Source organism: Rhinolophus sinicus, chromosome 5 (genome assembly GCF_057876585.1).
Source record: "Rhinolophus sinicus isolate RSI-liver-muscle chromosome 5, RSI-T2T, whole genome shotgun sequence".
NCBI classification, from domain to species: domain Eukaryota; kingdom Metazoa; phylum Chordata; class Mammalia; order Chiroptera; family Rhinolophidae; genus Rhinolophus; species Rhinolophus sinicus.
Genome location: NC_142505.1, coordinates 16,864,031 through 16,888,843, shown reverse-complemented (window position 1 = coordinate 16,888,843; position 24,813 = coordinate 16,864,031). Strand labels below are relative to the sequence as shown.

The following is a 24,813-nucleotide window of genomic DNA, read 5'->3' as shown; positions in this document are numbered from 1 at the left end:
TTCTACATTAATTATACAGTCAACGTTACTGCTTACCTAGGTAGATGTAGTTATAGTCATTCCTGTGCGTATGAAGTGGTATCTCATTGTGGTTCTGATTTGACCTTATATATAGAAAATCCTAAAATTAGAAGTTTGGTAGGGGCTGCATTGGATGTTCAGATCAATTTGGGGAGTATTAAGTCTTCCAGTCCGTGTACACAGGATGTCGTTCCGTTTATTGAGGTCTTTAATTTCTTTCAACTGTATTTTGCAGTTTTCAGTGTACGAGACTTGTACCTTCTTGGTTAAATTTATCCCTAAGTATTTTATTCTTTTTGATGCTATTATAAATGGGATTGTTTTCATTATTTTCTTTTTGGATTGTTCATTGCTGGAGTATAGAAATAACTGATTTTTGTATGTTGATTTTGTATTCTGCGACTTTACCAAATTCATTTATTATCTCTAATAGTTAATTTTGTGGATTCCGTAAGATTTTCTGTAGATAAGGTCATGTCATCTGCAAGTAGAGGTAATTTTACTTCTTCCTTTCCAGGAAACTTCAAATGTGGAATAATTTTAGATTTACAGAAAAGTTGTAAATTTAGTAGAGTTTCTTCACTCAGCCTCCCTAAAAGTTAAAGCCTTATGTATTATGTAGCCATGGTACATTTGTTAAAACGAAGACATTGGTACAATATTGCTACTCGCATTTTACCAGTTACTCTGTTGTTCTCTTTCAAGATCCAGCCTAGAATAGTACATTGCATTTAATGTTCAATGATATTTTTAATTTTTACTGTGGGTTCACATTTCTTGGAACTTTATTTGTGGAAATTCTTTGAGATCTGGGTTTAAAGTGAATTCTTCTAGAGAGGTTTTTTGTTTGTTTCTGCTGTGAAAAGGCATTATATATCTGATACCTCTTTAAACTTGAAGTTTTTTTGTTTGTTTTTTTGTGGTTGCTCTTTTATAAACAGTTCATCTCTGGACTTTGTGTCACACAGGTAGTGTGATTTTCAGTCCTATGTTCAGACTTCTGATTAGGAATCTTAGGTGATACTTTTCTATTTAGAGCCAAGGTTCGGACAGCTGAGTTTCCTTCTGTTGGGCAGTTTTCCTTTTAAAAATTCATCTACTGGGTGTCACCCATTTGAAAGTGTCCCAGTATGAGTGAGGACAGTGCCTTTGATCTCACCTCCTACTCTTATTAGCCCCACCCATGTTTCTTGTTTCCTACTCGTGTTCAGATAAATTTACACTTGAAGCCAGTAGTGAACTACGGAGCTGGTGAACTAAGGACTGGTGGCCTATTTTTATATGGTTCACTAGCGAAGGATGATTCTTACCATTTGTAGAGGGTTGTAAAAAAAGAAAATAAGACTATGTAACAGAGACTGTGGCCCACAAATCCTGGTGTTTCACAGAAAAGTTTGCAGACCTGCTCTAAACTATATACCATTGACTCTAGCACTTGGTTCTACTGGTAGATTAGTACTTATGTTTCTGGCCGCCTACCATCCTATTTTCTCAACTGTGCATTAAAAAGGCATTTTTTGTATATTAGTTTTCAGTTTTTATGTTAATTTTCAGTTGTATTGGGATAGAAGTCCAGATCTTTTGTTTTCACGTAAATTTATCAGTTTTTCTTTGTTTATGGCTTCTGATGTCCAAAGGCTCTCTATTTTTATCTTAAAAATAAACCTTTGTTTAAAGTAGTCTTATATATGGAAGTACATAACCTCTTAATTATTCTTCCTTTTTATCTTTGCTGAGTAAAGAAATGGCTAACCTAGCCTTAAATTTTACAAGATTTTTTGTTAAATACATTATAACATCAATTTCTGCAACAAAAATTGTACCAATTTATATTCTAACCAGTAAGAGTATTCCCATCTCACTAATTCTCACCTGTTTTGAGTATGATCATTTTAAAAATGTTTAAAAGTTTTACAGCAGAAATAGCTCTTTGTTGCTTTGCTTCCTCGTTAAAAGTCATTAAGGTTGTTGGATGAAGAAGAAGCAACTGACAACGATTTAAGAGCAAAATTCAAGGAACGCTGGCAAAGGACACCATCCAATGAACTCTACAAGCCTTTACGAGCAGGTAAAAATGTGCATAAATGACTTTCATATGAACAAAGTCTCAAACTGGATCCACATTTTTGCTTGATTAAATTAGGTTCAATTTCAAATCTGATTTTACTGCTGCTGTGTGCCATTAGAAAAACCTAGGTGTTTTTCCTCAGTTCAGTGTAAGATAAAAAAATAACAAAGGTAATCCATGTTCATTATAAGAACTTCAGATTCTTAAGAAGGGTATAAAGTAAAAATTAAAATGATCCTATAACTCTTTTCCTGTTCCAAGCCCTGTGCATATTTTAAAAACATAAATGAGATCATGTTGTGTGTATCGTTTTGTAATTACATTTCACTTAGTAGTGAATCGTGGGTGGTAAACGTTGAGTTTCAACAGTTAATTTGAAGCCAAATTATTATTTTTAGAACTTTAAGATTTTTTGCTTGTTAAGTGATGTCTTCATGGTACCTTGTTTTATTTATCTCTGTAAAAGGAATTAATGCTATTGAGATTTTTCTAAAAATGTATCTGCTGTTATTTTATGTAAAGTTGAAGCAGTAATCCTTTGAGAAAGGAGGACTTATAAAATAAGTTGTAATCGTTTTTTGGGCTGAATGATTTCTTTCAATATTCACGAGTTGTAGGAAAAGATTAGATGACTGTCAATTAGCTTTTATTTGGTGGACAGTAACCACAATTGTATTTTAAGGTATAACTGTGCTTTTGCTTTACAGTTGGCTTTTCAAAAACAAAAATGCAAAGACTGACAGGAGCTGAGTTTCTATTACCTAGTGAATTGAGGCCTGTAGAAGGAGAAAAAAAGGTCAGAAGCCTCCTAAGACAGGGGCTCCAAAATGCTGAAATTTAAGTATAGGCTTGGGGCCTGTAGAAGGAGAACAGAACAAAAATACAACCAGCCCAGAAACATTACTGTTCACATCAACGCTGTCCTCTGAGAACATTCTTTTTTCCCACAGAGGGAACCAACTTCAGAGCAGTTCTGGATAAAGCTGTGCAAGCAGATGGACAAGTGAAAGAACGTTACCAGTCTCACCGTGACACCATTGCACTTCTGTGTAAGCCAGAACCTGAGCTGAATGCTGCCATCCCTTCTGCTAACCCAGCAAAGACCATGCAGGGCAGTGAGGTGAGGAGATGCATTTTGATGCAGCCAGTTGTCTGAAAGCTATGGTCAAGCCATTATCCGTATACAATGGATCGCTGATTTCTTTCTTACTGGCATCTTTTTAAAATTGCAGATGTGAATTGAGGTGGTTATATTTAAAGTAACATGATATATACACTGAGTAATGGGTAATTCTGCAAATACTATTGCTATCCTATACTAATCATTTCTGTTTAGTGAATGTCTTCTGTGAATTGGGTACTGTATTCTAGTTACTCCCTATGTTCACAGTGCTTAGGACAGTGCCTCGCCCATAATAAATGATCAGTACATTGTAACTCTTGCCAGTGTTATTGCTGTTGCTGTTACAATCTGAGTTCACCAAAGCTACAATGTCTATATCTAAATAAATCTGATATATGATTTATACTTGGCTCTCTGAGAAATCATCTTTTCCTGACTGTATGATGAGCCTTTGTATATAATTTCCTTGAAATTGGCTTCTGGTTTGGTTTCCTTTTTTTTGTGGCAATTAAGCGTTTTTGTTATTGTTGTTTAGGTTGTAAATGTCTTAAAATCTTTATTGACAAATCTTGATGAAGTTAAGAAGGAAAGAGAGGGTCTGGAGAATGACCTGAAATCAGTGAATTTTGACATGACAAGTAAATTTTTGACGGCTTTGGCTCAAGATGGTATGATAAATGAAGAAGCTCTTTCTGTTACTGAACTGGATCGAATCTACGGAGGTCTTACAACTAAAGTCCAAGAATCTCTGAAGAAACAGGAAGGCCTTCTTAAAAATATTCAGGTGAAGGTTATGTACTTTAGTAAGATTTATGTTCTTAAAAAATTACAGAAAGGATGAGCCTGGAATAAATCTGTGTTTGTTTAGGATTGTCTTTTTTGCAAATGTTACATACTAATAGAAATCCATAATCATTATCGATTATGTTTTGACACGTACTGAATTTGTGGTATTTTTACTTAAGGAAAGATATAAAGCACTGCGCTACTCCAGAAGAAATATTAGGTAAATTTCTAGTAATTCCTGAATGTAGTCATGTATGATTTTCATAGTTAGAAAAATATCAATAAAAATGTTAGGAGCTGTATTAATTTGATAAATAAATGTGTAAATTTGATACATAAATCTTTCTTTTAACAAGGTCTCACACCAGGAATTTTCTAAAATGAAACAATCTAACAACGAAGCTAACTTAAGAGAAGAAGTTTTGAAGAATTTAGCTACTGCCTATGACAACTTTGTTGAACTTGTAGCTAATTTGAAGGAGGGCACAAAGGTATGATGCACAAAAGAAACTAGCTAACCAGTATAGATGTAAAAATAAAGTTTGGAAAGTTCATTCTTTTTTCCAGTTGGACCGAATTATTCTTTGCCTCAGATTTGTTAGCTTTAATTTGTTAAATTTTGCCTCAGAGAAGTGTATTATGAGGTTAATGAAGGTGGCAACATTTCATGGGAACTTTGATGAATTGTGTATTTCACCAGGCAGAAAGGGTTATGGGCATTTGGTGTAGTAGGAATTAGCAAGAGATATCAAAAGCCAATGACATTTTTTTTGGGGGGTGGAAAGTTGACCAATTTGAGTGAATTCTGAGGAAACAGAGTAGTCAAAGTTGATCTGTGGTGGGAAGGTGGGTGGGTATGGCCTTTATACTCTGTGCTAATGGTTTGGATGATGATAGAGTTGTAACCTGCCTGAATCTCAGAGTGCTTACTAAATATATTTTAAGTATTTAATTGCCTCTCTTTTAAAAAGTTTAGGGAAATGCTTTTATATGTGTGTGTGTGTGTGTGTGTGTGTGTGTGTGTGTGTGTGTGTATATATATATATTTATTTTTTTAACCAATTATTAGGTTGGTGCAAAAGTAATTGCAGTTTTTGCAGTTATTTTTAACCTTTTAAACTGCAATTACTTTTGCACCAAGCTGATACTTTGCTTACGAGGGAACAAGTGATTTTTAAGTTTTTCAGATATACCACTCCTTTGGTACTTTAACTCCATAAGGATCATTGAATAAAGTTATCTTGAAGTAAATATAGTAGATATAATGTATAACCCCCTGAAAAGAGGGTAGAAATACTGCAAAGCCTTCCAAAGTAGACAGGATAGTAAAATACCATTTTAATTTGGTTTAAAATGCTTTGTTGAAATAGACAAGCAGAGAAAAACTCCAGAGATCCGTGGGAAATTCTTCTAAGGGTTTTTGGAATGACACCTGCATTTCTGAAGTGAACCTGCAAATCTAGTCCTTCCAATTAAATAAGTTTAGTGTCTTTATGAGATAGTTTATTTTTCTCTAGGAATTGGGGAAATGTTTATGATTATGAAAATTTTACCTTGTTGCCGTTTAATTTTTGGTTACCATATTCTCTAAAAGTAATTTTATTGTTTTTATTTCCTTTAGGAATCTTAGGTCATATTTAACACTAAGTTGTTGGAATTAAATGGTATGACTGTATCTCATACAGAAGATTTTAATTCTTTAGTTTTAACCATTATTGACAAATGAGCTCTAGATTGTGTTCCTCCTTAGATTAAAAAATTGTTCTGATTTATTACCTATATTTGTTCTTTGCTTATAGTTTTACAATGAGCTGACTGAAATCCTGCTCAGGTTCCAGAACAAATGCAGTGATATAGTGTTTGCACGGAAGACAGAAAGAGATGAACTCTTAAAGTAAGTTTATTTTGTGTATCAAATTGTATTTAAAGGATTTTTCTTTTAAGAAATTCATGTGGAGACTTTTAAGTTTTTCAGATATGCCACTCCTTTGGTACTTTAACTCCATAAGGGTTTGAACTTGGCAGTATGAGATAGCAATTTCCTTCCTTTTCTCCTGGGTATTTTACAAAGCAACAAGCAAACAACTGCATGATCTGGGAACAAAAGGATAAAAAGCAGAAACTCTAGATGTAGGAAGTACAGTAATGTCACAGAAATGATAACAAAACAGTTCAAAGTGGCAGATCTCAGGAAATGCCAACAACATAGGCAGATTACCTTGAAGTTACAAATAGGTTCCCTACATAAACTAGACGTACAGAACATGGGGAAGACAGAGTGAACAGCTCAGATCAGCAAAATCACTTTCTGAAGGAGCCTACTGAGAAAGCTGGGCGAGTAATATAGGACTCATTCCATGCTGAATAATAAGTACAGAGTTGACATAGCATCAAAATGGAGATACCATATTTATTTAGGTGAAAAAGTGAATAACAAAACTTAATAGATGAAGAACATTCACCGGAATATTATCACAGAACAGATGAAAATTCTGAGCTAATATTTCACCATGAATTAAAAAACAAACAAACAAAAATGGTTAGAAAGCAGTCTCGCTAAGGCACACCAAAAACAGAAATGCCAGAACTCAAGGTGGTGAGTAAACAGGAGGTGATAAAATGCGAAGTGTCAGAATTCAGGAAAGACGAAGAGCAAAAACATTACAGATATAAGATGGAATGGGGAGGAGCACAAAAGGAGAATATGGATAGTGAAGAAAACAGGAACATACAGAGTAGAAATGAGGAAATCAAAGAAAAGTGAAACCAAAGTAAAGAGAGAGTTAAAAAGAATTAGAGATGGGCAAAGAAGATCCAATATATGCAAGATTGCGTTCCCCTTAAAGAAGAAAAATCAAAACGGTGATTAAAACAAGTATTTAATGATAATACTCAAGAACCTTTTCCTAAAATAAGTGAAGGCTTTGTTGAAAGGCTGTATCTTGTGGTTGAGGAAAGTTAACAAGAACTTCTAGCACCAAGGTGTGTGAATTGTTAGCCTTAACAGATAATGGCAGGATCCTTCAGGCAGTCAGGCAAAAAAATCAAGTCAGTTTGTAAAACGTAAAAAATATTTAGGCTGGCAGCACTGCATGCTACAAGAGAGTGGAGTGATTGCTGTAGGAACTAAAGGAAAGCAAATATGAGCCAAAGATTTTATATCTGGTCAAACTCTCCTTCAGGTATATACAAAGCCATATGTTCATTAGTAATGAACATAAGGAAACTCGCAGACTATTACACTCATGAGCCTTTCTTGAGCCCTTCAGCCAACCACATTTTTATTTACTTCTCTGTCCATGTTTAAACAGTTTTCCATTGAAGTGATGGGAGGAGTTATCAAGGAGCTACCTCCACTCTTAAGAAAGAGCAGGGCCAGTTGAGTTTAGAGGGTATTTCTACTAAAAACCAAATAATTATTAGGTTGGTGCAAAAGTAATTGCGGTTCTTGCAATTATTTTTAACCTTTGAAACCGCAGTTAATTTTGCACCAACCTAATAGAATAATTTTTAAAAGGTTCCAGACCTTTAAAAAAACAAAAACCAAAACCCTGTATATTACTCCTGTTGAGAAGAAAATCTGACAAAGATTAAAACAAAGCACAGTCTTCAGACTAGTTTTATTTATGAGTACAAAAGTCCTAAATAAAATACTTGCCATCGATATTCAGCAGTATGTTAAAACAGAACCATGACCAAGGGGAAGAGGGCGGTTAATCCAATAATGCAATAACTGGTTTAGTATTTCTGCATCTATGGAGAAAAAGATTCCCTTCCTAGATGAAGAAAAAGCATGTGAGAAAACAACTATAATGGTATTCAATAAAATAGGAGTAGATGGATACTTCCTTCACGTGAAAAAACATTCGCATGTGTCTGTCTGTCTGTCTGTCTGTCTATATTTGCACAAAAGCCAGCATCATGGTTAATAGCGAAACACTGTAAACATTCCCCCTAAATTCAGGAACAGACTTCAGAGGCCCACAATCAACATTATTATTTAATCACATATTGGCAGTACCAGCCAGCACAGTTAGACAGAGAAAGAAATTAGAAATACAAAAATTGGAAAGGAAGAGGTAAAACTATCCCTACTTACAGGTATTGTTTGTACAACTTGAAAACCCAAGAGAGTCAATCCCAAAACTCTGCAGATAATAAAAGAATTATTACCAAAAATAAAAATAATCTGCAGAAATCAATGACTTTCATATAAACAGACATATAGAAGATATAATGGTGGAAAAGACCTCAGCTATAATAGCAACAAAAAAGATAAAATACATGAAAGCTGTATGAAGAAAAGTCTGAAACACTATTCAAGACCACAGAAGACTTAAGTGTTGAAAGACATACAGTGTTCTCAGGCAGGATGACTCAAATTCATAAAACGTCAATTCTGAGTAAACTGAGGCATTCAACATAATTTTGATTTAAAATAAAATCAACAGATTTTCATTTGAAACTGGACAAGTTGATCCTAAAGCTCAAGTAGAAAAACAGTCAAACAAGATTAGCCAGGAAAACTGAATAAAAAGAACAGCAAGGAGAAACTACAAGGAGAAACTCATACCACCAGATATTAAAATATATAATATTGTCTCTCATTAAAACACAGTAATACTGGTACATGATTAGGCCAAAGACAGAATAGAAAAATAGGAAAAGATTCAAACACATACATGAATTTAGTGTAAAAAACATCCTAAACCAATTAGAAGTTAGAGACAACTGGCTAGTCATTTAGAAAACAAAAGTTATTTTTGTACCTGAATAAATTCCAAGTGGATCAAACTTAAAAGTGTATAGAATGCAATGTCAAGTCTAAAAGAATATGAGAGAATTCCTTAATACATCTGAAATGGAAAGGGTATTTCTAACTCTTACGAAAATTCAGAGGCCTTTAAAAAAGGAAAATGTAAGTTCATTGTAACAGCAGAGTCAAAATGTAGCAAACTGGAGAAAATACTTGAAACTTATTATCAGGTAAAAGGTTTATTTACCTAGTTAATAAAGAACTAGATATTAATGAGGATAACAAAACTCAATAGAAAAATTGACAAAGGATGCAAACAGAAATTTTGCAGATGAGGAAATACAAGTGGTTCTTAAGCATATGAAAAAATTCTTACCTCATTCAATGTAAAATATACAAACTAAAATCACTCAGAAATAACATTTTTTTAGGTTAGCAAAAATCTAGAAGTTGCGTAGCATGCTTTGTTGGCACACGTGGGGGAACAGGTCTCATATATTGCTATGAGAGTGCAGCCTGGTGCAGTCTTTGTGTGGGGCAACCTAGCTATAAAGGTCAGGGTTACAAATCCATACATCCGTGAAGCCAGCTATTTTTGAGAATTTATTTTGAGGATATATTAGCACATGCTAGAAATGACATATGCATGAGCTAATTCATTTCTGTATTGTTTGTAGCAGTAAAAGAATAGAAACAAATGTCCATGGCTGGTGAAATAATGAAGCTACATCTGTACAGTGAAATACTATACAACCATTTAAAAAAAGAATGTTTTCTATATACTGATATAGAAAGATCTCTAAGATAGTTAATGTAAAAGAAGGACAATTTGTAAAGTATGCTTTTTGTGTAAAAAGGGAGAAAATAAACATTTGAATTGGTTTATTTATACATAAGGAAACTCTGGATGGACTCATAAGTAAAGAATAGTTAGTATCTATGGAGTGATTGATGGAGTGGGAACTGGCAGATAAGGGTCTTTCACTCTTTAGTTGTTGAGTCATGTGAATGAATATATTGTCAGAAAACTATAATAAATTAAATAATTAATGGGATTTCATGTTCTTATAGTCAAAATCAAGTACTCTGATTTTTTATTTTTCACATGGTTTTCAATCCCCCTCCCTCTTTTTTTTTTTTTTTTAAAGGAGGACGCAGCTCACAGTGGCCCATGTGGGCATCAAACCGGCAACTTTGGTGTTATTAGCACCACGCTCTAACCAACTGAGCTCACCGGCCACCCCCACTCCTTTTATTTTTGAGCTGCAGAAATCTTTGTTCAAACTAATCTTACAGAGAAGCCCAATTTGTAAAATAGATAAAAATGGATCTAGCCCAGATCCAAGCAGGGTCAGGGGCTTGGAGCAGGACCTATTGCCCATCTTTCCTTCTTTAAGGCAGCAGCCATTGAGACATCTGTTCAGATCCCCTAAATTCTGTGTAGCTGAGGACCAAGTGAGAGCTGAAAAAAGCTGAAAAAGATATCTAAATTGGATATATTACATTGGAGATTGGCAAACTATGGGACCTCAGGCTAAGTCCAGTCTGCCACTACTTTTGTTTTTATTTTAAGTAAAGTTTTATTGGAACACAGCCACTCTCTTCATTTTCAGATGATCTATGGTCGCTTTTGCATAAACAACATCAATGCTGAGTAGTTGTGACAGACACACCCTGTATCCCTGTATCCTGCAAATCCTAAAATATTGTCTGGCTCTTTACATAAAAAATTTTGCTGATCCTCAATTTAAATCATTTTCTTGTCAATTGTAATTGGCTTTCTAGTTGGACTGTTTCTCCATTTAAATATTTAGTGTAAAATGGGCTAACATAACTCATTGTAGAATTTTATAGCATAATAGAAGTTCATGGCTTAGGAAGAGAATTTTGAATATTCTCCTTTTCAGATATTTCATAATTCAAATCTCTAGTTTGAAAATTAGGCTTGTTGCTATTTGCATACTTATAAATAAAATCAGTTCTGAGACAGTCATAAACTTGTTTAGTGGTTTCAGCTCAGTGATTGAAAGGTGAATGAATGATGGAAAAGTAGGCCAAATATTAGCTTTTAAAAATCTGAGGGTTTATTTTGTTAAAATCACTGTTAATATCCAGGGCCTAAATTCTTTAAAACATTTTTTTGAATATAGAATAAAAACACAAGGAAAGTGTACATAAGTGTATATATCTTGTTGAATTTTCACAAACTGAATACACAGCCTGGTGCAATCCTTGTGTGGGGCAACCTAGCTGTAAAGGTCAGGATTGACCTTGCAATGAGCACTTACATCAACACACAGAACATTCTAGGCAACCCAGAAGCATAGCTCAGGCATCCACCCAGTCATTCTCCCATGGCAACCACTGTCTTGACTGTAACAGTGTAGACTAGTTTCTCCTGTTTTTGTTCTGTATATAAGTGGAATCATATGTACTCTTCTGTGATTGGCTTTCAGGCAGCATTATATTTGTGAGGTTTATCTATATAGTTGTGTGCAGTAGAGCTTTTATTTTCATTTCTGTATATATTTCACTGTGAGAATATACTACAATTTTATTTATCTGTAGTGTTACTGTTTGAGTAGTTTTTAGTTTTGGGCTATTGTATTGTAAGTAGTGTGGGCACGAATGTTCTAAAGCACAACTGTCCAATATTGCTGGTAGCAGTAAAAGAATAGAAACAAATCAAGTGTCTAAGACTAGTGAAATAAATAAAGTTACATCTTATGGTGAAATACTATGCAGTGAAGTATACAATTTAGAATTAAAAATTCCTAGTAGCCACATTAAAAAAGCTAAAAGAAACAGGTGAAATAAGTTTCAGTAATAGATTTTGTTTAACCTAGTATATACATATATATCCAAAATAGTATCATTTCAACGTATAACCAATGCAAAGATTCTGAAGGAAATATTTTACTCCACCCCCTGCACTAAATCTTAGAAATCTGGTGTGTAATTTCCACTTACAGCATATCTATTTTGTTTAGTGAGATTTTGGAATGGATTTCAGTTTACTGTTAGGGGGGATTCTAAAGTATTTTTCTGTTTTTTAATACTGTATTTTAATTGTAATAGATTTTGAGGAATCTTTTAACATGAAATATCTCAGTGCCACATTGTTTTGGAATATCTTTAGAAAGTTTTCGTTAAGAAATTTACAAAATGGTTTGAGTAGGTTAGCTTCCTTACCCGTTGTTTTGCTTTCTATTAACACTGATATAATACAGTGATTAAAATATTAGCTAGGTGACTGTGAGCAGTTGTAGTTTTCTGATAACTTCTAGTTGGGTATTATGTTAGGAATTTCTCATCTAGGGGATGATCTCTTACTAAGAGTAGGCAGTCTTTCAGGACCACTTGGGGAGTTTGACGTGTTCCTTACTGTAGCTGTAACTATGATCTCTGGAAAAGTTTCCTTCTTTCCTACTCTTCAGAAGTAGAGTAAGAACTAACTTCATTTTATTAAGTAGTAGGGAGAAAGAAGATTTAAGCTAGTTCTAGTGAAGAAATGTAGCATATTTTAATATACCATCGTTTTGAGTCTATTTTCTATGTTTCATGTATGAAGAAAAGTAAGAAAAAGACCTGTTTTTTTAATGTGTTGGTTTTATGTATGTGTGTCTGCACACGTGTGTGTGTTAATCTCTAACACTTGTGTCTTTAATAAGGGACTTGCAACAAAGCATTGCCAGAGAACCCAGTGCTCCTTCAATTCCGACGCCTGCATATCAGTCCTCACCAGGGGGACAAATGCCCACCCCTCCAACTCCAGCACCAAGAACAATGACGGTCAGTAAACAAACACATTTCTCAAGTGGAAGTTTCTACATCAGTGACAGCTGGCTTGCTGTAAAGGATAAAACAGACTTGACATTGGAGAAATCTGGTCTCACCATTTTCATCAGGTGGCCCACCCTTCTGATGTTTTGCAATATGAAGAAGCCAGCATCACCCATGAATTCTTGCCAAAAATCTAATCAGGTCTTTAGAACCAGCTTTCAGTTCATAGCAAATACAGTGATAAAACAAAAATTTAACCTGTGCCATGAGGAAACAATTGGACAAATGTAGAAGTGGGACATCCTGTGAGGCACCTGGCTTGGTCTTTTCTAAAAGTAAATGTCATAGAAAGAAAAAAAAGCAGGTGGAGGGCATATTCTAGATTAAAAGAGGAAAGATTCATAATAATCAAATGTAATACAGGAACTTTGATTGAATCTTGGTTCATAAAAATACCTTTAAGAGCTTTTTTGTCATAAATAGGGAAACTTGAATTGAAATGGATACTTGATGATATTAGGAATAATTGTTAATTTTCTGAGGGTGAAATGGTATTGTGATAATGTAGGAGAAAGGACTTATATGCTAACGTCTCTAGGGCTGGTGTCTTGAAGTTTGCAACTTTCAAATGGTTCTGCAAATGTATAGATAGAGAAATACATGGACATAGATAACTATAGATGAAACAAATATAGCCAAATGTTAATAATTACTTAATTTAATTGGTAAATACATGATTGTTTATTATACTGTTCTTGTAAGTTTTCTGGTGTTTGAAAATTTTCATATAAAAACATGTTGGGGCCAGGTGGAGATTGTAGTAATAAACTGTACCTGACCTCCTTCCTCCCACCTTAGATGTCTAACCATTGGTGGGAGCAGCAGTGAGCAGTAAGTGATTAAAATATTAGGCATCAGGAACAGAGCGGTGGCTGTGGTGTATCCAGAAATTAGAGAATTATTCCTCAACTGTGATACATTTCTAGAGTAATAAGCCAGCATTAAGAACGGGAATTTGAAATATATCTGGTTGGATTCTAGAGTTTCTCATATGCCCTCGTTTATTTTAATTAATAACAAGTTGAGAGAAACGTGAAACATTTTGTAGCCAGTGCCGACTTTTTCTTACAGCCTACTAAGCCCCAGCCCCCAGCCCGGCCTCCACCTCCTGTGCTTCCAGCAAATCGAGCTCCTCCTGCTACTGCTCCAGCTCCAGTGGGCGCTGGCACCACTGCACCAGCTCCATCACAGACTCCGGGTTCCACTCCTCTTCCACAGGCCCAGGGGCCCCCCTATCCTACCTATCCAGGATATCCCGGGTAAGGCCGAACGTTTGTATAGCCCAGTGACTTGGCTAATGTTTTTACGGTAGCTCTGATTAGTCTTATAAAACAGTCATCCCTTTAGTGGAGGTGTCATGAAGACTAAGTTATACTGTCAGCTCATACAGAAATACAGATAATTGTATAGTCACTTTATTTGAGTAGTTGGATAGTCATTTCCCAAGCTTATTTAAACAATTTATGTTTTTAGTTTTTACATATTGGGTTTATACGTCACTTCTGTATGGAATTCAGAATGTCTTTTCTTGGTCTTGTTTATTTAGGTGATAAATAGGTGGCTTTTCTGAGCTTAACATAGCAAGACTGATAAGGCCTTATTTACGTACCTGTACTCTGAACTTTGATATTCTGATAAACTGTTGAACAGAAATCTAATTATGGAATGTGCTTTCTTAAAGATGAACTTTCTTTGTGATAATTTGTTAATCTTAAAAATCAAGACATTGACTACTTTTTAAGATGTACTTCAAACTTTGTACATTCTGTCTTCCCCATATTAGAAATTTATAAATAATAAATTTGTGCTCATTACAGTGAACTTGATATTCTTTCACTTCAATTAATAACAGGATAGGAACATTTTTCGCTAAGAAGTACCTTGAAACAGCTGTTTTTTTCTCTCCACTTGGTCGCTAATAGACTGAGCAATAGAGAAAAATGGCCGTCTTGAAAAAACTTGGTGTTAGAGTAATTGTTACATGTTTCATATTTTTCAATATTTGATTTACTAATCCAGTTCTTTTGTTTTCTTCTTCCCATCAGGTACTGCCAAATGCCCATGCCCATGGGCTATAATCCTTATGCATACAGCCAGTATAACATGCCATTTCCGCCAGTGTATCACCAGAGCCCTGGACAGCCTCCGTACCCAGGACCCCAGCAGCCTTCATACCCCTTCCCTCAGCCCCCACAGCAGCCTTACTATCCACAGCAGTAATGTCAGCTCAGAAGCTCAGCTGGTTCAGTTCAAAGGGAAAAAAATACCAATCCTGCAATAAATGTACTAAATTCTACGCTCTGGTTAATATAACGTACTCTTACTGTACTGAATGCAGTGTATAATTTTTGTCTGCGGCTAAAAGCAGTGCCCCGATTCCACAATTGACGGCACATGTGAGGTTTGCTGCTGTTGCAGTATAAACACTAAGTATAATAGGATTTGAAATAAATTATATTACAGTTCATAAAAGTTGAAAATGAGAAACCCACAAGTGAAACATTTGAAATGATTATGCTTATGTCTACATAAGACGTGACTGGGACGTCAGACACTTATAATGATGGTTTAAGTACTGATACTAAAGAAAACTAAGTTTTCTTTCTCTTTTGGTTTATTGATTTGGTTTAATTTCCATTATGCTATTTTGCATAATCAAAGCATTGTAATCTTATAATTTAAAAATAAATTTCTTAAGAACAGTTGTTATTGTTATGTTTTGTCATTGATTCTCATTACTGTCTAATTTCTTTCTGGTATTAGTCTCATTTTATATGTACATGAGTTAAACAGATACTGTGTTTAAGTGCATGATTAGTGCAAATTCATAGGTTCAAGTACATTTTATGGGAAAACCAAAAGAATAGTATCATAATATATCTTTCATATGCAACTTAGTAAATTAATTTCGACATTTATTTTGAAAAGTCCTATAATGTAGAAGAAACACAATTGCTACCAAAGATTTCTTCAAATAAATATACAAATAAATATGTATATTTAATGTTTTATTAGCATCTCCAAGAAATTGGTACAAATTCTGATAATTTTTTTCATGATCTGGTTGAATTATATCATTGACAGAACTGTCTAACATAATGGGATTGTTTAAAGAAAATTTACTGTACCATCTTATTCCTTTTTTCCACCTTACTGTCTTAATTTATACCATTTAATGCGCACTGTGTATGAAAAGATTTAAGCCCTTTCATTTTTATGCTCCGAAAGATTGGACTATTTTATAATTCAGGGAGCACACAAAACAGTTGTTGGGAGCATATGCCAGTTTTGGAATAGGCTGTGTATTTAATATTAATCTCTGCTGTTAGGATAACTAATCCCTGTATAAACCTCAGTAAAAAATAGTGAGACATGCTTCACGGAATGAGAAAATAAGAAAGGAGTGAGTGTCTTAATAGCACAGTGGGATCTATTTTGTATGAGGTTCATTTTTGAACACATCAGGCATATAAGCAATTTTCCAATGAAGCGGTTTATGTTTATTTACTAAGTTTTAATGCTGACCTTTTCTTGCGTTACTGTTTCATTTAAATGATGCTATCACTTGGTCCACTGTTGTTTTCATTGACAGTTTGGGTTTATATTTTAAGTGTTGGACTGAAGGTATGATTGTAAAAGGGAGTGAAATGGTTTAAAAATATATGTATATTAAAAAAAATCTTACTTTGTTGTATGTAGAAAACATGAAGGCATGTTACTGCAATATAAATGAACTTTATATGGAATATTATAGTTGGTTTAAAGTCCAATAGTTAAAACCTTGGCAAAAAATAGTTTTTACATATCATAGCTAAGTTTTATTAATGTGGAATCATCGAAGTATGACATGGGCTTGTTTGACTCGTGTAAATCACATTTAAATTCTACGTTCCTATTACTCAAGGTATTATATACTAACATAAGATACTTCAGCGAGAGGGGTATTCTAAATTGCTAGTTTATAATTCTTACTAATGCAGAAAAAACAAAAACAAAATTGGCCTGAATATTCTCTTGGGGAAAGACGGCACTAAAGAAAGGAATAATCAAAGGGCCAAAAGAGAAGTTCGAAGGCCATGTAGCCCGTTCCCTGTGCTAAGCTAGGTCTGCTGCCAGAGTGCACAAGGAGGTCGTTCAGAAACTCGAGGAAAAGAGGCACCAGAGCCTCTTCCATCATGTCTGACTCGCTCGACTTTGTTAGCAAAGCCTTTTTATGCAGCATCCCAGACTCAGTCCCTCTCGTCCATTCACTCATCCTTTAATTGATACTTTCTTTTAGTCGTCTGTCTAGGTACAGATGACCAAGTTTCTGCAGCCCTTCATTGCTGGGTCTGTCTTTATAGGCCCATCTAGTTTCATTATGGTAGCTCATGGAAAGAAGTTTCTCTTATGTCCATTTTGCATTCTACCAAACAAGCCCTCACTGGGATTGTTGTTACCAAACTTTTTAATCCTTTACTTAGCTTCCTATGTTCTACAAAATACCCTAAAAAGTTGTTCTGGATAATGCTGTTGTTTTAGACGTAGGAGAGTGTCATTCTGGTTCAGTAGTTGTACCTGTGCTAGTAATTAGGCTTTTTGATTATCTTCCTCACCTAAAGAAAGGAAACCATCCCCAGGCTACTTAAGTTTGACTATGGAATACTGTTTTAAGATGGATTATACTTCAAGTAATGAAACTCTGCGTAGAGAAGTTACAAGTGGAGTTAAGTCTAACTTATTTCTTGTTTCTAGTTGGAGACGGATGGCCTGACTTCTCCGTCTGGTATAAAGTATTGGGGCTACTCCTATGCCCCTTGGTCTTTATTCTCTTAAGAAAAATAGTCATATATAAGTGCAAATTCATTCTTTGTGGGATGCCCCTACCCCCAACTTCTTAGCAATTTATCATCTCCTCCCCAAATCTAAACAGAAAGAACAAGACTTTACAGCCTTCTGTTCCTGATGCTCTATCTCAGCTGCCTTTCTAGTCCAAATTAGATTTTAAAAAATGTTTCCCATTAGAGTTTTACAGTTTGCAAAAGTACTTTGTACAATGTGATTTGTTAAGTTGGTTTCAGTTTGCTAATGGGGATTGTCTTTTTTTTTTTTTTAAAGATCATTACATCTTGAAGAATCTTGCTACAACCTAGTGGTATCTCTCTTTTTTTAAACACCTGCAATTAGTTGGTTCACAGAACAGGATACAAAGAAAAAAAAAGCAGTGCTATAGCATTATAATTACTAGTTTAAAAGTAGACTTTAGATCTAAATGGTGATTATAAGATTTACATGAACGAGCAAAGAAGGAAAATTATATTTTTAAAGAAAAAGAGAATATTCAGGCTTTATTTCTGGTATGAAGTTTATATTTTTTAAAAAATCCTATATTATCACACCAGAGATTTTAGAGTCTTTTCTGGTTACAAACATTGCTGGTAGTTGGATTATATTTTTATTGTATTCATTTATCTTAGGGGGAAAATTGTAAAGAAACAAAAAGGTTCCAGATGAATGTATCCTAGAAATAAAAGTTGAAAGATTCTTACTTTCTTGGAGTATGAATTCTTATTTAAAGTGCTTATTCTTCAGCTTTATAGTTTCTATAATTTCTTTGACGAATGGTGGGTTGGGAAATTTAAAAAAAAAAATACCCACTTTGACTAAATGCATGAGACTAAAAAGGAAGACAGTATTGTTTAAATGTTTTCTTAATAGCTGTGAACCCTATAATTTATCATGGATGGACCATGGTTTTGTTTTTGTTTTTTTTAATGATTTGCCCAGTTCTTTCAGATGGGTAATTTTGTCTTCAGGTGTCATTTTTTGGGGTTAAATTTCAGAAATGTTTGGCAAGATTACCATGTTATTCAGTTGATCAGGGGAGGGGGTGGTGAAATGTGTTCATCTTTTAAAACATTTTTTAATTTTCTTTCCAATTCTCCCATGTGTTAAGGTCAGATGCAAGTATTTTATTATGTAGCTTAGAATACACAAGTTATTTGAAAGTGTGTTGATTTTGTATGCTTTTCAAGTTTGGGGAAGGTGAATAAGCCAGCTCCAGTAATGAATCAATAGTCTGAATCCCTATTATGTGTATTTTAAATATGTGACAGTTGGGCATAGTTAAATCTTTTTTGTTTCCACTGACCTGGCATCTGGGTTGGAGAGTACAGAGTGTTCACACTGGGGGCTTGGGAACCTAGGAGTGTCAGGTGAGAGGACAGTGGGAACCTAAGGGACTCTCCCTGAAACTTGGGTTGTGCTGCAGCCTCAAGGAAGTGACTGAGAAGCTCTGCATGTTTGGACTCTAACATTTACTAACTGCAGTGCGGGATGGCTTAGGAATGGCCTGTGAGCAGCCTTGAACTTGCCTGGAGCCTGTGCACCAGAGAGCAGCAGGCCACTGCCAACCAGTGTTCCCACCCACTAACCAGCCTTGCCTTTGTAGATAATCTGGGGCACCTTCACGTTGTGTGCTTTAGCACGCCTGCCTCCAAGGGACCCTGGCTTCTGTCAGTTCTGTGGATCCTGATATCCTTTTTGCTTAAAAGTTGCTTAAGTCCGTTTCAACTAAAGCACCCAAGTGATACAGGTGAATAGGTTCAAGTCTATTACCATTGTTACTTCTTTGTAGGTTTTCCTGTGTATTTAACTGTTTAAGGATTTACACACTTTTATTCCTATTCACTCTACACGGAAGAATCAACTTGTTGCACAGAAGTTGAGCAACTTGTCCAAGGTCATGGCTGCTGAGTAGCTGAGCTGGTGCTCAGGTCTCTTTCACTTGTCACCTCAGATCTGAACAACTTTAAAGAGAAACAGCTTTCTCTTGTGCACTGCTAAAAAAGCTAACTTTGAGTGCCTGTCACGTTCCAGGTCCTCTTCTAAGCATTTAAAAATCTATTAAATTATTTTATCAGAGCAGCCACTTAGTGAGGTGGCCAGTTATTTCATCCCATTTTATGGGGTGGGGTGGGGGGAACAAGCCACAGAGAGGGTGAGTACCTGGGATTGGCAGGTGATGGAGCTGAGATCTCACTGAGATGAAAAAGACTTTCTAAAGTTTCTCCTGTTTCTTGGAGTATTTGTTTTATAGGAGGGCATTTGCTCTCATTCCTCACATGCATCTATCCATCCATTTACATTTTTCCCCCTAGTAATTCAAAGTTACATGTTGAGAGACTACTTATTATACTAGGTGCCAGGGGTACAACTGTGCCCTCAAGGAATTTACATTCTAGGAAAGAGTGAAATTGAACTAGGAATGACTGGTTTGAAGGTGGATTATATTAAGATGTAAATTTGTGGGAGGGAGGTCTCCATGTCTTTCTTCCTGAGTTCAGCTCCAGCCAAGTAGCTAAAAAACCCTTTGCATGTTTCTGCCGGGGTTGTTTGCTGGCTGGGGAGCAGAGTTGGTGTCTGGGGCCGGGAGTTAAAGGGAATGGCAAAATCTCAAGAGGGAATAGCTTTTTGGAGAGATCACAGCATTCCCAGAGGATGTCACGCTTCCATAGCTGAAGGAACTGTGACGTTGGGCAGTCTGAAGAAATGGTGACTCAGGACCTGGCACCACCTGTGTGGGGAGCCAGTAATGACTAAGACTGAATTTTTCATCATCCTGTATGGGATGGGCTTTAGAGTCAGAATCGAATGACTTCGAAAATAAAGAAATGGATATTTGTGTGTGTGTCTGAATTAGCTTTACTGCACAGCCACCTACTGCATTTGGGCCATCTCTGGGATGGCAAAGAATATTTATGCTGGGCACCTCTACACCCATGGTCTGATGACAGCACTGCATTAATTTTCTCTTAATCTGTATGTTCTCTTACACGTGCCTGTATCGTTGCTGTGGTATCTGCCTCCATACTAATGAAACCACTTGATGACGCTCGGCACACTGTGGAAGAGGAGGATCATAAGATTGGGAGAGCCAGTTACAAGGGGTGCAGTGTTGGAGGAGGAGGTCATCGACAGGACTTGACTGGACTGGTGGTGGACCCACGAGCTCCACCCAGGCAGTGAGTGGGAGGCGCCTCATCCCCTTCCCTGTCCTTGGAATGTAAGTTCAGTCCACCATTCTGGTACTACCGTGTTTCCGGGAAAACAAGACCTAGCCAGACAATCAGCTCTAATGCATCTTTTGGGGCAAAAATTAATAGAAGACCAAGTCTTATTTTACTAGAAGACCGGGTCTAATTAATATAATAATAATATAATAATATAATATAATATAATAAATATAATATAATATAATATAATATAATTAATATAATATAATATAATATAATATAAATAATATAATATATAATATATAATATTGGGTCTTATATTAATTTTTGCTTCAAAAGACTCATTAGAGCTGATTGTCCGACTAGGTCTCATTTTCAGGGAAACACTGTAGGAACTGATTTCAAGGTCGGAACCTTGAGAGCGTAGGTACTGAGACCATCTGGACGGAATACGTGGCAGAACCACATTAAGGCCTCTATATAAACTTGTAAGAAGATGGTGGCAGGTGTTGCAGAAGGATATTCATCTTGCAGCCTCGGGAAACTAGCCTCTTAACAAAGTTCCCTCTCTTGTTCAACTGCCCCCTACCAATGTGCAGTGGTGACCCTGTTTGGCCTTCTTTGCCCTTGGCGTTTGCGGACCAGTTTCAGATTTTCCCTTGGAGTTCCCGAATTTGTTCACCAACAGCAGCACTGCACAGGGGTGAAAGACTTGGTTGTTAGAACCAGCCTGACCTGGACCCCAGGCCTGACCTTCACTCCCAAGCAGCCGTCTGATTCTGGGCAAGACACTGGTGCCGGCCGCCTCTACCTCCTCGTTGGTGAAACAGGTAATAATCCTTATGTCACCGGAGGCTCACAGGGATGTCCAGGAGAGGACTCAACCCGGAGCAGCGGTGACCCACTTCTTGTCTCTGCTCAGAAAGAATTCAAGAGCGAGACAGATGCAGGAAAGTGAAAATGGTTTATTGAAAATGAAAGTACACTTGTCATGCAGGGTGGCCTGCAGGGTCTCTGCTCCCACTCCCCACATAAGAACGCAGGATGTGGTGAGGCCAAAAAGGAACACTCACAGAGCCATAGGTAGGGGAGTCATACCACTATATTCTCCCTGGCGGCACTATAGTCTCGCTGGAGGCTGGATCCACACTGTCTGCAACCCGCCATCCTAACTGCAATCTGCGCTTGCCAGTTCAGCCACCATCTTCTTGCTAGCCCCCATTTTCTGCTAGCATAGACACAGCAGTTATATTAGTGGCCAATAGCTCACTGGTTATAGCTGACGGCCAACTAGCCACAGCTGATGGCCATCCAATCACAGTTGATGGCCATTTACTACCTGAGCCAGCACCTTTCCACGTGAGGCCGAGAGCCTGGAAATTGCACTCCTGGCTCTGTCCCCACAACACTCTTGAGAGGAAAACGCAGGCGAAGTCAGGGAACTAGTTGCTCAGAGAATGTCACCATGAGGGAGGGGTATTTATCTGTCTTGGGGCGGGAATTGGTGACGTCCCATTGACTCGGTTCATTCATCTCTTCCTCCTGGGTGGGACCCTCTGTTTTCTGCTTTTTCTTCCTTATTTAGTTCCTCCAGAACTGTCAAGGCATCAGACGCATGATGAGAGTCCTAGTAACCGCAATGCAATGACATCATGATGACATAATTAGCTAAAGGTCAAGTCCTGCTCATAGGCATCAGCTTAGTTGGATAAAGTTGGTTCTGGGTTTTCTCCAGCTGTAGGTACTGCATACAGTTACTTGTGTAATCACTTTTGTACCCTGGAGGGGTTGTCAATTTCCTAGGCTACATGTCCTGCCTCCCTTCCTCAGATGGTAGAGTGCCTGAAAGATTGGCCCCTGGTAGGTACTCAAATACTGTTGGCTGTTTTAATTATTACTAGCACAGGCAAACTTTCCCTTGTGAAGAATTTGGCAGGATTGTTGGCCCTTCTGTGACTTCAGGTTTCTTTATCTTGCTGTACTTTATCTCCCTATACTTCAGGTGTACTTTATCTCGCTGAAATTCGCTTGCATTTCTGACATGTTCAGCCAGGATGGGATAGAAGCTAGTGCTCCTGATTTTTAGATGGGTTGTTTCAGTTACATTTAATGTGTTGAATGTAATTTAATTCAGATTCCCCAGTTCTCACAGCCTAGAGATAACAATAGCATTTCCCCCGCTGAAATAATACAAAATTGGTAATCCTTGCCGCATGTGGAGAAACTGCTCAATGAATAGATTAAGCTAGATTAGAATTGCTAGGCTCCACCAACCCTGGGTTCTGTAGATAAAATTCAGGAGACCCACATACTAGAATGGGAAAAGATTGGAGCTTTGTGTTTACTAACCTCTAACTGAAATACAGAATTTCCTTCAATTACACATGGCAACAAAAGGTCAAATACCGACCTTTGCTGTATTACCAGAACCTGTCACTTCTAGAAATCCTGGCTGTTTGCATATCTCATTGCAATTGCCACTTATTTCTCAAAATGTCATTTATACTCATCAATACTTTGCACTGGTGGTTAATTAGACCTGCCACTAGGTTTTGTTACCTTCTGTTAAAGAAGCACATAGTACATATTTTCGGATAGCTCCCACTTATGTAATAATTGGATAAATAAGTACAATATAATTGGATTTCTTTGTAATTCTGTGTTTTACCATATGCATTTGTGAAGAGGTCGACAGGCCTTGCCTGATTGCCAGTGTGGCCCCCAAATTTTTATTAACCTCCAGACATTATCATATAATAAGACTTTCTGGATAAAAGCGGCAATTTCCAGTTAAACCACAAGAGGGAACTATTTCCCAATGAATGTTTTCAAAGGGCGCAGCAGGGATTTTTCTTAACTCCCTTTTAACTCTTGTTCTAAAATTGGTTCAAGTTTTCATCTTTACTGTCAGTAATGTAATTGGGGCCCTGTGATGAGGTTCTGTAGCTGATGCCCTGCCAAGAGCTGAAGCATCCGTGTATTGTGAATCCAGGACGACATGAAACAAAAAAGTGAGTCTCCCAGACACTAGATGAAAATTCTAAGTTTAGTGTCCACAGCATGTTTGCCGTCTCTCCCTCCCCCCCCCCAGAACAAACCCAAAACAAAAGCATAACTTGTAAAGCAGAATATAGCAGATTATACTTGCTTTGTTATTCTGGTAAGAATACACCCTCTATCGGGGTAGAAACATAGCTGTAGGTTTTCCATTGGTTAAAGGCTGGTAGAAGAAGGTGTGCTTGTGTGTGGGAGAGGGAGGTGGGATCGTGTGGGAGCTAGGGAGAGCAGAACTTTATAGGCAGAGAAAGGCCATGATCCTATAATGAAAACCTGAGGACGGAGCCAGGCCTTCCACTTGGTTATGCAGTGGTTGCCCCCAGGGCTGATTTTAATGGGAACAATTTCACACGTTCCTTGCCCTTTGGCCACATCAGCACTGAGGTCACTGTATATATTTAAGGGCTCAGAATAGAGGTCTTACAGTGTCTAATTGCAAAAGGCAGCAGCCACTTTTACAAGTCAGCGTCAAACCAAGGCACAGCTCTGTAAACTCTCACTCACCCTGAAGTGTGTCAGGATAAAGGAAGTGCGGCAAAATGCCTGTGTGGGAGGAGTCAGTTCCACTGGGTATCAAGTTTTGCGTTCCAACCTCCCCCACTGACTCTGAAATTCATATTTGTTATACTATTTGTTTCTCTGACCGGTAGGATTGTTGGCTGTTATTTTTGCAGTTTAAATTATGAGCAACATTGTTTCATTCGTTCGTTCATTCATTCATTCATTCATTCACTCATTCATTCATACTTGCACGAACGCCCCCACAGAATGCTTGGCACACGTTGGGTGAATGTGACTGCTCTGAATAGGGTCCTTCCAGGACTGTCTCCTGCATGACCATCAGGCAAGCTGTTGATCTTCTCTGAGCCTCAGTTTCCTCACATAAAATGAGACTCATATTACCTACCTTATGAGATGATTGTCAGAATGAAGAAAACAAAGGATACATACAGTTACGTAGCACCGTTCCTGGCTGTTACTACTGAGGATCCTAGTTTTGTTTCATGGTGTCCATAGGGCAGGCACATATTAGTAGCCAAGAGTGTGAGCTGCTGCAGCATCCTGCCTCGCTTCATGACACTGGTACCCCCAATAACCTGGTGAACTTAATACATGCTCTTCATTAAAGTCCTGTTGATTGATTTTGCAGGATGACAGTGTGACA

At 36.9% G+C, this 24,813-nt stretch overlaps 1 protein-coding gene across 2 annotated transcripts in view; it reads left to right on the top strand.

Moving 5' to 3' along the window:
• PDCD6IP (programmed cell death 6 interacting protein) overlaps positions 1-18,124 on the top strand; it is a 51,053-nt gene extending 32,929 nt beyond the window's left edge. The window contains exons 11-18 of one of the 2 annotated variants that reach the window (XM_019727688.3): positions 1,978-2,089; positions 3,040-3,209; positions 3,748-3,996; positions 4,355-4,489; positions 5,798-5,892; positions 12,426-12,546; positions 13,669-13,856; positions 14,643-18,124. In XM_019727688.3, coding sequence (XP_019583247.1) covers positions 1,978-2,089; positions 3,040-3,209; positions 3,748-3,996; positions 4,355-4,489; positions 5,798-5,892; positions 12,426-12,546; positions 13,669-13,856; positions 14,643-14,817 — 1,245 coding nt within the window. In that variant the 3' untranslated portion in view covers positions 14,818-18,124. The remainder of the gene's footprint in view (positions 1-1,977; positions 2,090-3,039; positions 3,210-3,747; positions 3,997-4,354; positions 4,490-5,797; positions 5,893-12,425; positions 12,547-13,668; positions 13,857-14,642) is intronic. The other variant, XM_019727687.3, reaches the window with a different exon arrangement.
• Positions 18,125-24,813: the final 6,689 nt, after the last annotated feature.